Source organism: Neoarius graeffei, chromosome 2 (assembly GCF_027579695.1).
Source record: "Neoarius graeffei isolate fNeoGra1 chromosome 2, fNeoGra1.pri, whole genome shotgun sequence".
NCBI lineage: Eukaryota > Metazoa > Chordata > Actinopteri > Siluriformes > Ariidae > Neoarius > Neoarius graeffei.
In genome coordinates, this window is record NC_083570.1 from 14,516,995 (window position 1) to 14,534,175 (window position 17,181).

General features: G+C 43.6%; 1 protein-coding gene across 1 annotated transcript; it reads left to right on the top strand.

Annotated features, from left to right (window-relative positions):
• Positions 1–4,211: 4,211 nt before the first annotated feature.
• On the top strand, positions 4,212–8,221 carry LOC132881431 (tripartite motif-containing protein 16-like). Its single transcript, XM_060913886.1, has 6 exons — positions 4,212–4,875; positions 5,462–5,557; positions 5,700–5,933; positions 6,049–6,208; positions 7,363–7,422; positions 7,551–8,221. The coding sequence occupies exons 1-6, from the start codon at positions 4,279–4,281 to the stop codon at positions 8,081–8,083; spliced, it is 1,680 nt and encodes a 559-aa protein (XP_060769869.1). The 5' UTR covers positions 4,212–4,278; the 3' UTR covers positions 8,084–8,221.
• Positions 8,222–17,181: the final 8,960 nt, after the last annotated feature.

Consider the following 17,181-nt stretch of genomic DNA (forward strand, 5'->3'; position numbering starts at 1 on the left):
CATAATTAATTCAGGATCTCGAGAAAACAACACAACTAATTCGAGATCTCGAGAAAACAAAACGGGCGGCACGGTGGTGTAGTGGTTAGCGCTGTCGCCTCACAGCAAGAAGGTCCTGGGTTCGAGCCCCGGGGCCGGCGAGGGCCTTTCTGTGTGGAGTTTGCATGTTCTCCCCGTGTCCGTGTGGGTTTCCTCCGGGTGCTCCGGTTTCCCCCACAGTCCAAAGACATGCAGGTTAGGTTAACCGGTGACTCTAAATTGACCGTAGGTGTGAATGTGAGTGTGAATGGTTGTCTGTGTCTATGTGTCAGCCCTGTGATGACCTGGCGACTTGTCCAGGGTGTACCCCGCCTTTCGCCCGTAGTCAGCTGGGATAGGCTCCAGCTTGCCTGCGACCCTGTAGAAGGATAAAGCGGCTAGAGATAATGAGATGAGATGAGATCCCTTATTAAAAGACTTAATGCAATCTCTCCCTGTGTCAACCCCTGATCAAAATATTGCCTTATTAGGTGATCGATTATTCCAGACATTCTCATGACCAAAGTTGCGTCTATACAGAATGAGAAATAGCCCCAAAGTCAGCATATCACAAGTCTCTTGGCACACCTGAATGAACCATTTCTCAGCTGTTTACTCGAGATCACGGAATAATTGTTTTGGTTTCTTGAGATCTCGAATTAGTTGTGTTGTTTTCTCGAGATCCTGAATTATGTCGTTATCTCAGGATAACAAGGTGAATAAAAAAAGGATTATATGAAGGGCCTCTCTCGGCTTCCGTAGGTATATATTCTCAAATCACTTCTCATTTTTGTTTCTGTTTAACATACCATTCTGACAGTTTGGCCATATTGCTGTGTTGAACAGCTTGTTGCACCTTCCATTAAAGTGTTCACTTTTGTACACATCTTGCTTTATTCATTCAGTTGTGGGGAATGGTTAGTAAGGTTGATTCTGACCCAGGCTATGTTGAGGTCACATATCTACTTTTTAAGTTCATGCTATAGTGCATACAATTTTAGAGATATAGCCTACATGTGCATATGAGTTCTTCTTGGTGTTCTCACAAACAGGTGAAATAAATCAGTTTAAATTTGGCCTATGGACATAGCCTGGCCTATTCTCAGCCATTACAAAATCTGTTGTCTGACCATAATTTAACTGATCTGTATACCACTATGCTACTAGATAACAAAATGCCTGTTTGTTTTATTTCATGTGAGATGTTGATAAATGTGAGCTTCAACAAAATGATAAGCGCACCTCTCTGAGTGTCACATTTACGTAAAAAAAGGTGTGCGTTCATGAGCATGGTCGTGCGCAAAAGTGTCCCGGTTTCAGACTAGGGAAATCTGGTCACCCTACAGGGCTTGCTGAGTGATGAACAAGCTTTTTATCTGCAGCCTATTAACAAAAATGGGGCAGTCAAGCAGTAACGCTAGTCCAACACAGTAGCAGAGACGCTTTCACATAAAGACAGCAACAGCCACCGTCAAATGGTGCGGTTGGAGTCTTGTTCTTAGAAAATCCCACTGCGAGCAGAACAGAACCCACTGCTAGCATGTTTTAGAGAGTGTTCGTGTGTGACAGCTGTGTCATTTTCTTGAACTCAACTCAGATTCAACTCAAAATTTTCTTTCATGACTTGGACTTGACTCACACTTGCACACTGGGGGCTCGAAATGGGACTCGGACTTGAGGTTTAGTGACTCGACTAAAACACTGGTTGTGGCTCACTCATTTGTGCCAAAATTTGTGAGAGAATTTTTTGTCACTTCAAAAAGACCATTTAACAGTGATCGAGTTTTGGTCTTTCAAAAGCTACAGGGCAGAATATTGTGAAAAGATTCAGGGAATTCAGAGACATCTCAGTGTGTAAAGGGCGAGGTCGAAAACCACTGTTGAATGTGCGTGACCTTCGAGCCCTCAGGTGGCACTGCCTGAGAAACCGTCATGCTGATGTGACAAATATAGCCACATGGGTTTGGGAGCACTTCGGAAAACCATTATCACTTAATACAGTCTGCCATTGTATCCAGAAATGCAACTTGAAGCTGTATTACTCAAGGAGGAAGCTATTCATCAATTCTATACAGAAACACCGCTGATTGTCTCTGGGCCTGAACTCATATCAGATGGACTGAAAGACAGCAGAAACATGTCCTGTGGTAAGATAAGTCCACATTTCAGCTTGTTTTCTGTCAACTTCTCAGTGCCAAAGGTGAACACGACCATTCAGTTTGTTATCAGAGAAAGGTGCAAAGCTAGCATCTGTGATGGTATGGGGTGGCATCAGTGCCCACCGCATGGGTTAGTTGCTTGTGTGTGAAGGTACCATTGATATATTGGGGCATATACGGGGATTTTAGAGACACATGTTCATCAAGGCGATGTCTTTTCTCAGGAAGTCCATGCTTACAGTATATGCCAGGCCTCATTCTGCATGGGCTACAACCAGGGCTTTGAATCAGAATTTTTTTCCTATTGGTTCATTCCGAACAGAAACGGAATTTTAACGTTTCCGGTTTTGGGTTCCACCATTAAATTGACGTTCCCGAACCGGTTAGAACAAAAAAATTTCGTTCCCAGAACGGTTAATTACGTTCCCTGTCAGCTGTTTAACAAATGGCTATAAAATTATGTCTCTGTCTCATCCAGCTTAAGCCAAATGTAGGCTAATTCTATTACAACCTTCATTAAATAAGACAAGAAATAATTCAAAACAATTATTATTTCAAACGTTGGCGATTTGGATTCTCAGTATGTCTTCCCATCTACACAAACAGAAAAAGTGCCAAAAATGAAAGATAATTTGTTGAGTGTGTTACCAAAGGCTAGTCAGGCCCTATGCATTGATAGGCTAACAGAGATTAACATCATTTAATGTTTGCGAGCTTCTCATTAACGTGGACAAATATATTGATATCGTGTTTGAAATTGACGTTTTTGAATAACGATAGACTGCAATATTTACCTCTTATTTAAGATGTGGAGACGTGATAGTAGTCCACCCTCCCGCTCTCTCCATTCAGTCAGCGAACGTCACACAGGAAGTGAACTCCAGCAGGTCATAGAAACTTGCGCAGGAGAAGAATGACTTTTTTATTTGTAGGCTACGGAAACTTTGAGGAACGAAATAAAAACCGGTATTAACCGGTTACCATTATTTTTAATAAGCGTTTCTGTTCCGGAACATAAAAAATAAAGTTTCTGGTTTCGTTTCTGTTCCATGTGAAATAGAAAAAGTTCCCGGTTTTCGTTTTCATTCCTTGAACAGGTTCAAAGCCCTGGCTACAACAACATGGCTTCGGCGACACAGCGTGCGTGTGCTTAACTGGCCTGCTGCCAGTCCATATCTGACTCCTATTGAGAATGTATGGCGCATCATGAAGAGGAGAATCAGACAACAGTGACCACGGACTGTTAGGCAGTTGAAGTCTTGTATCAAGCAAGAATGGACAATAATTCCAATTGCAAAATTGCAACAATTAGTGTCCTCAGATCCCATACGATTAAAAAGTGTCATTGAAAGTAAAGGTGAGGTAACACAGCAGTAATAATGCCTCTGTCCCAACTTTTATTGAGTGTGTTTCAGCCATCAAATTCTAACGTTGTTTATAGTTACAAAATATAATTAAGTTTGTCAGTAAAACTATTTGTAAGTAAAAATATTTACTTTGGAATTTGTCAGTGAAGTGAAGGTTTATGTAAATTAATAAATGAGAGATTTTTGTTTTTATTGCATTTTGGAAAATATCCCAATTTTTCGGGAAATGGGTTAGTACATGTATGAGACGTCTTCACAGTGCTGGAGCTGTCATCACATTAAACACATTTTGTGAATTTACTTTTTGTACTTTATTACAAAAGCTGCAATTGTAAATTTTTGAAAATGGATCAAATAAAAAATGGATGTAATTGAGGATGTACTTTTATATCCAGGTCATTTAGTTTGATTGTTAATAGATGGCTTGGAAAATATTTATGAGTTTTGCACAGAGTAGTGTACAAGTGTACACATATATACACAACTTAGAATGTTATTTTGTGCAGTTTGGAGGTTTTATTTTTCCTCAGAAAAAAACGTGTTCAAGAAATGGTTAACAGAGGAATGTTCATGAACTCTGTCTTTGTGCTCCTCCTCCTCTCTCACTCTCTCTCTCTCTCCCTCTCTCACTCACACACAAAACAAGGAAATGACTTTGCATTTCAGAGGAAACGAAACTAGTGTCTCTCTCTCTCTCTCTCTCTCTCTCTCTCTCATTGTGTGAGTTCAGGAAAATGGCCGAAGCCAGTATTTCAGTAGATCAGGACCAGTTCCTCTGTTCAGTTTGTCTGGATCTACTGAAGGATCCAGTGGCGATCCCCTGTGGTCACAGTTTCTGTAAGGTGTGTATTAATGACTGCTGGGATCAGGATGAGAAGAGCGGAGTTTATCGCTGTCCTCAGTGCAGAGACACTTTCACTCCAAGGCCTGTTCTACGCAGAAACAACATGCTGTCTGAAGTGGTGGAGAAACTGAAGAAGAAGAAGAGTGAAGTCCAAGCTGCTTCTCCTGCTCACTGTTACGCTGGACCTGGAGATGTGGAGTGTGATTTCTGCACTGGGAGAAAACACAAAGCCGTCAAGTCCTGCCTGATGTGTCTGGCCTCCTTTTGTGAAACTCATCTGAAACCTTATTATGAAGTTCCTTCCTGGAAAAAGCACAAGTTAGTCGAAGCTTCTGGAAATCTACAAGAGATGATCTGCTCTGAGCATGATCAATTGCTGGAGATTTACTGTCGTACTGACCAAAGCTTCATCTGTTATCTGTGTACGATGCATGAACACAGAGGTCATGACACAGTCGCGGCTGTAGCGGAAAGGACTGAAAAACAGGTGAGAAAGTTTTAGAGACATTTTTAGAACCAATTAATCCTAATTTTACTCGTGTCTACAATCAGCTGTTTTTAACCTGGTTACAAATTAATCAGTGGTTGAAAAATTTTCCATTTGTGTGTTCATCAGAAAGATTTGTAAATGTACTCAAAGATCATTAAAGTGGAATATAACATCATTAAGAGAATGTTAAATGTATTGTTGCTCAGAGGGCAAATCTTGGGTGTGGCACCATCATACAGACTTTTACAGCTTAAGCATGTGCACACAAGTCACAACTATTAAACACACACACAGTACACACTCGCTTTACAGAACAGCTCGAGACACTGCTGTGTAAAATGTGATAAACTTGTAAAGAGTTAAACCTCCTGAATAATGCAGCAAAAAACATTCACCTTCCAGTCAGGAGATGATGAGTTTAAATCCCATCGATGCTCTACGCCAGCATAACTGGGCCAGATCTCTCCTCTGTCAATTAGAACAACATTAGCCGTGTGGGTGTGAGCTCATGTATATAGAAGGAGCAGATGCAGGAGGAAGTGGAGGAAAAATAACAAACCTCTAAACAGCTAAATGTTCACAGAGTGAGTTAAAGGAGGAGCAGATGAAATCCCAGCAGAGAATCCAGGAGAAGCAGAAGAAGGTGCAGGAGCTGAAACAGGCTGTGAACACTATAAAGGTGAGCAGTGAGCAGAGACAGAGCTGCTCCTAGAAACACACACAACATGGACAACGAGTCATTTACAGTCCCAGTAAGAGAGGGAATGATAGAGGAGCTTTAAATCTTGTGTGTGTGTGTGTGTGTGTGTGTGTCCTAACAGCTCAGTGCACAGACAGCAGTGGAGGACAGTGAGAGGATCTTTACTGAGCTGATCAGCTCCATGGAGAAAAAGCGCTGGGAGGTGACGGAGCTGATCAGAGATCAGGAGAAGGCTGAACTGAGTCGAGCTGAACGACTCCTGGAGCAACTGGAGCAGGAGATTGCTGATCTTCAGAGGAGAGTCACTGAGCTGGAGCAGCTTTCACACACACACGATCACATCCATTTCCTCCAGGTAACACACACACACACACACACACACACACACACACACACACCTGTCTGTATAATCCCATGAATATTTCTCCACCTTTCTCCTTCTCCATGATGTTTTTTCTTTCTCTCTGTAGAGTTTCCAGTCTCTCTGTGTCTCTTCTGGACGTGAGGACTCACCCAGCATCACTGTCAATCAACATCTCTCATTTGATGGAGTGAGGAAATCTCTCTCTGATCTGAAAAAGAGACTCGAGGAATTCTGCCAGGAGGAATTCATCAAAATCCCTGAACATGGTGAGAGAAATCGTCCTGCTGGGAAATCTTACTTTCTCTGCAGCACAGTAAAGAGAGACATCAAATTTCCCCAAAACACACAGAAATGATTTCAGATGATGACGTGAACTTCCTGTTATTGCTGCTCTCTACTGGAAAGATGATTTTATACACTTACACTTTTTATTCAGGTCTTAATAGTGTCAAAGCTTCTGATTTGTTTTCAGTGATTGTACTATTAATAAAGTATAGAGGACACACACACATTCATTCACACATTCCTCCAAAGAGAGAGAGAGAGAGAGAGAGAGAGATTGAGACAGAGAGAGTTCATAAGTCATATGAATAACATTTATTCAGTCATAACATTTATTCTGTAGTCATTAGTTACCAAAGCAGCTCTCTGCTCGTGCTCATGTTCTTCCTTCCATCCATTATCTGTTGCCGCTTATCCTGTTCTACAGGGTCGCAGGCAAGCTGGAGCCTATCCCAGCTGACTATGGGTGAGAGGCGGGGTACACCCTGGACAAGTCGCCAGGTCATTGCAGGGCCGACACAGAGACAAACAACCATTCACACTCACATCTATGGTCAATTGTGAGCCACCAATTAACCTAACCTGCACTGACAAAAAATGGCCTGTTAAATTAACACAAAAAAATCTTGTACATCGGTTGCACTTATTAAAATCATATCCACTAAGACCAATTAAGTCATGCTCTGTTTGACTGAACATGACTTAATTGGTCTTAGTGGATATTTTAATAAGTGCAACCAATGTACAAGTTTTTTTGTGTTAATTTAACAGGCCATTATTTTCAGTGTGCATGGCTTTGGGGGAAACCGAAGCACCCGGAGAAAACCCATGCAAACACAGGGAGAACATGCAAACTCCACACAGAAAGGCCCTCGGCAGCCGCTGGGCTCGAACCCAGGAGCTTCTTGCTGTGAGGCAACAGTGCTAACCACTACACCACCGTGCTGCCTGCTAAAGTTCCTCATAAAGTTTATTTCTCCATCGTTCAAAAATCACATTTAAATCCCACACCTAGAGAATGTGTTTTCTAAAATAAAACGCTGATTAAACATCAGACACAAATTGTATCACTTTAAACTGTTTCCGTCTTTTACAGAACCTGATTTTTCATCTCCATTGTGTTTCTGTGTCTCCACAGCTGCAGCAGTTCAGATGATTTTACCCTCAGAACCAAAGAGCAGAGAAGATTTTCTGCACTGTACGTGTAAAACACACACACACACACACACACACACACACACACACACACACACACAGTGTCTCACTCTCCACATAAATCTATGCTGTGATTAATATCTAACATGTTCACATTTCTCATGTGTTTAGATTTCTGTGATCTGACTCTGGATCCCAACACAGTAAATTATTACCTCATTCTGTCTGAGAAGAACAGAGTGGTGACGCGCAGTGAGAGAAAGCAGCCGTACTCTGATCATCCAGAGAGATTTGACTACTACAGTGAGGTGTTGTGTAAGGAGAGAGTGTGTGGACGCTGTTACTGGGAGGTGGAGTGGAGCAGTAAAGATTGTGTTTACATATCAGTCTCATATAAAGACATCGGAAGGAAAGGACAGGGTAATGAGTGTTGGTTTGGAGGCAACAATCAGTCCTGGAGTCTGCGGTGTTGTTCTTCTTCTCTCTCTTTCCATCACAACAACATTAAGACTGATCTCAGAGTTCCATCCCCCTCCAGAATAGGAGTGTATGTGGATCACAGTGCAGGAACTCTGTCCTTCTACAGCGTCTCTGACACGATGAAGCTCCTCCACAGAGTCCACACCACATTCACTCAGCCTCTATATGCTGGGTTCAGGCTGCTTTCTTATGGATCAGTTGTGAGATTATGCGATCCAAAATAAAATATTAATGATGTGATGTTTTTAAAATTAAAATGAACAGCTTTACTTTTATATATCTCAGTTAATTCCAATAAAGATGTAATATGGGTCATTTCCTTTGGAGATTTAATATTATAAATGTGACTATTATATAAAAATACAAATCAGAGCAATATTTTTTTAAATCTGCCTTATCGAAAATAACTGCTATAATGATCATTACATCACTTCCACAAACTCATCATATTGTAATCTCAGAGGAAATGAAAATGAATCGCATTAATGTGTTATTCTTCTGTCTGTATCTCATTATATTATCTGTCTACTGACTGTCTCAATTATAGCAATACATCAAGTGTATAATATTATTAAAGTATTAACATTTCCTCAAATATTTTTCTCAGTGAATGTTGTTGCTTTTTCTTCCTATAAATCTCCAGGGTGGATAATTTTCATGGCTAACAAGCTAAGAATTCAGGGAATGTTAGCATAACAGCTAACAGATTAGCATCGTGAAAGGATTTTCTGTTTTGTTAAGTTCACTAATTATTAATCTTCCACATGAATCATTAAGTCTGTACTTGTCCTGTATATTCAGTCACAATTTCCTATAAACATCTTTTGATGAAATCTGTAAATCTGTTGTTGGAGGACTGGAATATATTTAAATGTGTTCAATCCATATGTAATGTCTATTTTAGTATAATTGTTTTTGTATAATATGAGTATTGGACTAAGCTTTGCCTTCATGAACACTATTTCTTTGTAATTGTAGTTAAATAAAAGCAGTAAATAGGATGTTAATATGACACTGTCATGGATGTTTAGATGGAGTCTGTGTGGCGAGCGACCCCACCACAGAACATTACTGCTCTGGAAACTAACAGAAAACCAACCATATCAACTGAGATAAAGAAGCTGGTCCCCAATATCGTATTGGATATATGACTGCTAAAAGCATGACAGGATCACTCCTGAGTCTAAAACTATCCTGCTACATTGGAGCATGGAACGTATGAACAATGTACAAAACAGGAAAAGCTGCACGGGTGGAAAGAGAAATGTCAAGATAGAACATGGACATTCTTGGAATCAGCGAATGCAGATGGACAGGCAATGGTACAGTAACAATATCCCTGGGTACAACCATCTTATCCTCAGTAAGGGAGGATAACATACACCGCGATGGAGTGGCACTAATGCTGATTGGGACAGCAAAAAAGAGCATGCTGGAATGGAAGCCCATAAAGGAAAGAATCATTATCACCAGATTTAATTCAAAACTACGTTAAGATAACAGTGATAGTCTGCTACACACCAACAAATGAAGCAGAGGATGAGGAAAAGGATATTTTTTACCAACAGTTCCAAAAAGAAATTGACCATACCCCATTGCATGATATACTTATTATCATAGGTGATCTTAATGCTAAAGTTGGAGAAAGTAATGAAGGAAGGGTAAAAACTATAAGAACACATGGCAGCAGGGAGATGAATGAAAATGGAGAACGCTTAGCTGATTTTTGCAGTCTAAACAATTTAATGATAGAGGAAACATCTTCCCTCACCATAGGATACATAAGGTAACATGGGAGTCACCAAATGGAAGGGATAAAAACCAAATTCATCATATCGCCGTCAATGGATGTTGGAGGCACTCATAACAGGATGTTATTGTTATGAGAGGTGCTGATATGGGCAGCGACCACCATCTGGTTTGTGTTAATATAAGACTACATTTTAGGAAAGCACCTTCCAAGGCAAAGCTTCCCAGGAGCCATCGGTACGATGCTGCAAGACTTAAAGCTTCTGAAATAGAATAGAATAGAATGCCTTTATTGTCACTATACACATGTACAATGAGATTAAAGCATCTCCAATAACAGTGCAAACAGCGTGTAGAGTGAGAGAGAGAGGGGGGAAGGGGAGGAGTGTGTAAAGGCCAATTTATGCTGACAACCCAGTCCTCGCAGATAGTGTCGCAGACAGTGTCTGCGTAGCCCCCCCACCTTCGCAGATGTTCTGCGCGCACCTCCCAAAAATTGTGACCACCGCAGAAGCCTTGCAGACAGCGTCGCAGACAAGAGGGCTCTGATTGGTCCACTCTACATCCGCTGTACATGCACTTCTGCTTCCCTACTTTCCCGGTTTGGTTTGTTTTCACGACCGCCATTTTTAAAAACACGAGCGAAGATGGAGCAGCACGAAGAGCGGTTGATTGAGGAAGTACGTACATCTATACGACTCCAGTTCTAGTCATTATAAAAAAAAAGTTCTAGTCATTATAAGTAACCAGAGGATAAACACTCCACTTACCACACCCATCAACTACTCCTAGTGACTTCGCGCCCCCTTGCGTTGTGCCGGTGAATAACATCGCGCACTCCTATAACTCCCCGCTCAACAATAAATTACAACTGTCTGCGAAAAGCTGTCTGCGAAAGCCTTGTCGCAAGAGCATGCAGAGGCCTTAAGGGGGATAAAGTGTACAGTCCTGAGGTGTATGTGTTGTGTTACACATTATGGAGTGAGGTATTGCTCATTGCACATATAAATTATTGCACGAGAGAGTCACATTATAAAATAAAATATTACACATTTATGAAGTATTGCAAGGTAAGGTAGGTGCACAGACTTGAGGTGTATGTGCTGTGTGTAAGGTGCACAGTCCTGAGGTGTATGTGCTGTATGTAAGTTGCACAGTCCTGAGGTGAATGTGTTGCGTTTCACATTATGGAGTGAGGTATTGCAAATTATAAAAGTATTGCACAGAGAGAGTCACCTTATAAAGTACTGTACATTATAAATTATTGCACGAAGAGAGTCACATAGTAAAATAAATAGACTATAAAGTCAGAGCATATCCAAGTTCAGGGAGGTTATGGCTTTTGGAAAGAAGCTGTTTTTGAATCGGTTTGTCTTTGTCCTAATGCACCTGTAGTGCCTCCCTGAGGGCAACAGGTCGAACAGATCAAAGCCAGGGTGGGAGCTGTCTTTGATAATGTTCTTAGCTCTGCTAAGGCAGCGGGAGGTGTAAATGTCCATCAGAGAGGGGAGAGGGCAGCCAATGATCTTCTGTGCTGCCTTAACTACCCTCTGGAGCCTCTCCCTGTCTACAGTAGTGCAGCTGCCGTACCATACTGTAATACAGTACGTCAGCAGGCTCTCGATGGATGAGCAGTAGAAGGTCAGCAGCAGGTTGGAGTTTAGGTTGTACTTCCTGAGGACTCTCAGGAAGTGTAGCCGCTGCTGAGCCTTCTTAATGACTGCTGTGATGTTTACTGACCAGGAAATGTTGGTGGAGATGAGGACGCCGAGAAACCGGAAGGTGTGGACCCTCTCCACATACACGCTGTTGATGTAGAGGGGGCCTAGGTCGGTGCTGTGCTTCCTGAAGTCAACAATGAGCTCTATGATTTTCTTGGTGTTCAGAGCGAGGTTATTTTCTGAACACCAGGCTGCCAGCTTCTGGACCTCCCCTCTGTAGGCTGCCTCGTCTCCCTTTGAGATGAGTCTGACCACTGTGGTGTCGTCAGCAAACTTGACGATGAGGTTGTTGTTGTGGGTCGAACTACAGTCATGGGTGTAGAGGCAGTACAGGAGGGGGCTTAGCACACAGCCCTGTGGAGAGCCGGTGCTCAATGTGCGGGTGAAGGAGAAGTGGGGGCCAAGTCTCACAGTCTGGGGCCGGTTAGTAAGAAAGTCCTTTAACCAGGCACATGTGAGAGGGGGGAGGCCGAGAGTGTCCAGTTTTCTAATAAGGATGTCTGGGATTATTGTATTAAAAGCTGAACTGTAATCCACAAAGAGTATGCGTATGTAGCTCTGGTCCTGCTCCAGGTGATTTAGCACAGAGTGGAGAGCTACGGCGATGGCATCCTCTGTGGATCTGTTTGTGCGTGTGGCAGTTCGTGTAAATGGGTGGAGCACAGAAGGACGGCAGGACAGAACTGAGTTCACAAAAACTCTCTTTATTCAGCTTTTCAGCTGCAAACACACACTCAGACACACGCACACACATCAGCTGTCTGGTTGTGGAGAGAGACTCCCTCTGCTCTCACTCTCTCTCCTTAAGAAGGGCGCGGTCACTGGGAAGACACACAAACACATCAATTAACAACAGGTGTAGTGATTCTGCCACTTAACTTCCCCGACTCCGTCCTCCTGTCACAGACCGATGCTAGACCACGCCCCCGCTGCCACATACCCCCACCGCCCGACTCAGGCCGGGCAGCCGTCCGGCCCGCAGCCGACTCCCCCCCCCCTTGACAGGAGAGGAAGTCCGCCACGACCATCTGCGCCCCCGGCCTGTGGATCACCTTGAAGTTAAAGGGTTGGAGTGCCAGATACCAACGGGTGATCCGCGCATTGGCATCCTTCATGCGGTGGAGCCAATGGAGGGGCGCATGGTCCGAACAGAGGGTGAAAGGGCGTCCCAGCAGGTAGTACCGGAGGGCGAGGACCGCCCACTTAATCGCCCGGCACTCCTTCTCGATGGTACTGTAGCGCCCCTCACGCACCGACAGCTTGCGGCTAATGTACAAGACAGGCCGATCCTCCCCCTCCACCTGCTAGGACAAAACGGCCCCCAGCCCTCTGTCCGACGCATCCGTCTGCAACATAAAGGGGAGAGAAAAGTCAGGGGAGTGTAAAAGTGGCCCCCCACACAGTGCAGCCTTAACCTTAGAAAAAGCCTGCTGGCATTTCTCCGTCCACTTGACCGGATCTGGTGCCCCCTTTTTAGTCAGATCAGTCAGCGGGCTGGTGATGTCCGAATAATTAGGTATAAACCTATGATAATAGCCAGCCAGCCCCAGGAACTGTCTCACCCCCTTTTTGGTCTTGGGCCTCGGGCAGGCCGCAATCGCTGCAGTCTTGTTAATTTGGGGACGCACCTGCCCGTTGCCCAAGTGGAAGCCCAGATACCGTACTTCCACCCGCCCAATCGCACACTTCTTCGGGTTGGCCGTGAGACCCGCCCGCCTCAGCGACCTAAGGACGGCCCTCAGGTGTTGTAGGTGCCGCAGACAGTCATTACTATAAATAATGATATCATCTAAGTACGCGGCCGCATAGGTGGCGTGGGGGCGGAGGACCCTGTCCATCAGCCGCTGAAACGTAGCAGGCGCCCCAAACAGCCCAAAAGGAAGTGTGACGAATTGGTGTAAGCCGAACGGTGTGGAAAAGGCCGTTTTTTCACGAGATAATGGAGTCAAGGGGATCTGCCAATAACCCTTTGTTAAATCCAGTGTCGAGTAAAAACGAGCCGTGCCTAGCCGATCGAGCAACTCATCAATACGAGGCATTGGGTACACATCAAATTTAGACACCGCGTTTACTTTTCGATAGTCCACACAGAACCGGACCGACCCGTCAGCCTTGGGTACCAAGACCACCGGGCTGCTCCAGTCACTGTGGGACTCCTCGACGATGCCCATTTCGAGCATGGCCTCGAGTTCTTCCCGAACCACCTTTTTCTTGTGTTCGGGTAATCTGTAAGGGCGGCTACGCACTACCACCCCCGGGGGCGTCTCAATATGGTGCTCTATGAGGATAGTGCGGCCGGATAGGGGTGAGAACACATCCGAAAACTCGGTCTGCAACTGGGCAACCTCCGCGAGTTGGGTCGGGGAGAGGTGGTCTCCACAGGGGACCGGAGAGGGACGTGATGCTAATGTTCCTTTTTGAACCTCCGGCCCCAGCTCCGCCTTCTCCGGAACCACCGACACCAATGCCACAGGGACATCCTCGTTCCAGAGTTTGAGTAGGTTGAGGTGGTAAATCTGTAGCACCCCACCCCTGTCCATTCGCTTCACCTCATAGGCGACGTCCCCGACTCGCCGTGTGACCTCAAAGGGCCCTTGCCACTTGGCGACTAATTTAGAGCTCGATGTGGGCAACAGTACGAGTACTTTCTCTCCCGGTGCAAACTCTCTAAGGCGCGTACCCTTGTCGCCGGTTAGTAAGAAAGTCCTTTAACCAGGCACATGTGAGAGGGGGGAGGCCGAGAGTGTCCAGTTTTCTAATAAAGATGTCCGGGATTATTGTATTAAAAGCTGAACTGTAATCCACAAAGAGTATGCGTATGTAGCTCTGGTGCTGCTCCAGGTGATTTAGCGCAGAGTGGAGAGCTACGGCGATGGCATCCTCTGTGGATCTGTTTGTGCGATATGTGAACTGGTAGGGGTCAAAGTCTGGGGGGAGGTGGTCTTTGATGTGCTGAAGAACTAGTCTCTCGAAGCACTTCACACTGTAAAAAATTATTTTGTGGGGTTGTATATTTTACTGATAAAAAATGATTATTTTTTCCACAAAAAAAATAGGTAGGCAAAGGTAATCGATTGCAAGGGGTAGATCATACAGGCGCTACCTATTAATATAGAGTATAAACTTCTAATGGTGAGAAATGAGTAAACTACACCCAATTGAACTGATGAAAATGGATTAAATAATAATCAGAAATATTAGGCAGGAAATAATGTAACGCAGTAGTAGGGTATAACTACCTAAAATGACTAAAATATAGCCTACTCGATTCTATGCGCAATGATTCATGGGAGCATGCTCGTACCGTGCTCATGATTCAGCAGAAAACAGCACTCATGCATGCAGTGCTCCCAGAAGCACGGGTGCAGATAGAGGGGGGGACGGGGGGGATTCGTCCCACCCAGATTTAAATTCACCTTGTTCGGTCCCCCCCACTGATAGGGAGGAAAAAACGTCTATGCTGTCTTTCTTTGCATAACGCAAACCTCACGGAAAAATCAAAAGACTAATTACCATTCAGTTTATTGAGGTGCACAGCAGTACAGACGTAGTTGCAACTGCGCAGACTGCACAGGTTGTGAGCTCGAGCTTGGTTGCTATGGTTACCCACAACAAGTTTGACAGGCATATCGGGGACAGCTCCTCCTAGTTCAGGACCCCAACACGGCATGATGAAGGGTGCCAAAAGGCAGAAAACGATTGCATCATTTTTAAAAAAAAAACAACGACTGTAAGTAAACTGTGCCTTACTTTATCATATCACCTTGCAATTTTTTGATAGTCTGTTCAAAGTAATGTCGTAGTGAAAGTAAAATCGTACGGAGTAGAGATGCCTTTCTGGTAGCCTCCTTCTTTCGGTGGTAGCATGTAGATACAGTGCTCAGAAGGCAGTTTTAATGTTTAATCTGGCGTTCCCTGCCATAATTTCAGCGAGCATATTGTTTCATAAGGAAACTTTGCGAAGAGTTGTTGACTGACTGCCGCTCACGCAACACACAGGCATAGTTAGAAAGTCAGGATGCACTGGTTTACACTTTACACACACACACGTAGCCCAGCCTCTCGCTATGTTTAACAGTTGGAATTTAGCGGTTTTAAAACTAGTTTTGCAGTTTTGCAATTTCTGTGCGTGATGATAATGTGTAAACTTTGGATTTCCATAGGCTATGTTAAAATGTTATCATTGTCCTGGCCTGCAGGTAGTTCCTGGTGATGGCAGTGAGGGAGGTGAAATAACATGTATACACACTACTGTTCAAAAGTTTGGGGTCACCCAGACAATTTTGTGTTTTCCATGAAAAGTCACACTTTTATTTACCACCATAAGTTGTAAAATGAATAGAAAATATAGTCAAGACATTTTTTCTGGCCATTTTGAGCATTTAATCGACCCCACAAATGTGATGCTCCAGAAACTCAATCTGCTCAAAGGAAGGTCAGTTTTATAGCTTCTCTAAAGAGCTAAACTGTTTTCAGCTGTGCTAACATGATTGTACAAGGGTTTTCTAATCATCCATTAGCCTTCTGAGGCAATGAGCAAACACATTGTACCATTAGAACACTGGAGTGAGAGTTGCTGGAAATGGGCCTCTATACACCTATGGAGATATTGCACCAAAAACCAGACATTTGCAGCTAGAATAGTCATTTACCACATTAGCAATGTATAGAGTGTATTTCTGATTAGTTTAAAGTGATCTTCATTGAAAAGAACAGTGCTTTTCTTTCAAAAATAAGGACATTTCAAAGTGACCCCAAACTTTTGAACGGTAGTGTGTGTGTGTGTGTGTATATATATACACACAAAATGGAATCATTTGCTGACAGCTCAGTCCCCCCCAGTTCAAAAATCCTATCTGCGCCCCTGCCTGAGTGTGGGTTCAGGCGGTGGGAGCTTGGAGCACAGTAAAGCATGTAGAGAGGCAGGTCTACATGACAATATGTACTCAGCGCAAAATGTATACTATACCTGTTATTCAGGTGACATTGGGCATACCTAACAACCTGTTTTCTCTCTCTCTCTCTCTCTCTCTCTCCCCCCCATCTGTCCATCTGAGTTGCATGTCCATCCTGGGATCGAGGTGCTGAACCTCTTTTGCTCCTTGGACCTTCCTGATCCATCCTGGTGCCCTGTGTCTGGTTGGAGTCTCATCACATCGCTCCTGTGGAGGACGGCCCCATGTGGACTGTTGAAAGTCACACTTGGAAGATGCTTTGGACTCTTAATGCTTTTGTGGCTGAGGACTACAGTTGACTTGCTAACTTTGGTACTGCAGTTGTCATGAACAGTTTTGCACTCAAGTTTCTATCAATGAAGAGTTTATAACATCAACAAAACTGACTTCATGTTAAAACTGTTAATGTTATAGTCATGTTTGTTGTTGTCCAGGTGAGGATTGGTTCCCTTTTTGGTCTGGTTCCTCTCGAGGTTTCTTCCTCATGGCGTCTGAGGGAGTTTTTCCTTGCCACCGTCGCCACGGGCTTCATCATTGGGGATAGATTAGGATAAAATTGGCTCATGTCTTGGGTCATTCAGATTCTGTAAAGCTGCTTTGAGGCAATGTCTATTGTTAAAAGCGCTATACAAACAATCTTGTCTTGACAAGTTCTCTAACTGTAACCATTTTGGGTCACGATCATGTGATAGATTAAGCCAATATAACACGGCGTGTATATTGGCTGCCCAATAATAATATTGAAAGTTGGGCAAGGGTAACCCTCCATGTTCACAGTGTCATTGTAAAATGTTCTTACGTATTCATCGATTTTTCTTATTCCCTATGAATGAGGATATCAATTTGTCTATAAGAAGAAAGAAGGATTTTGTCAAAAAGATCGGTGAACATTGGAAC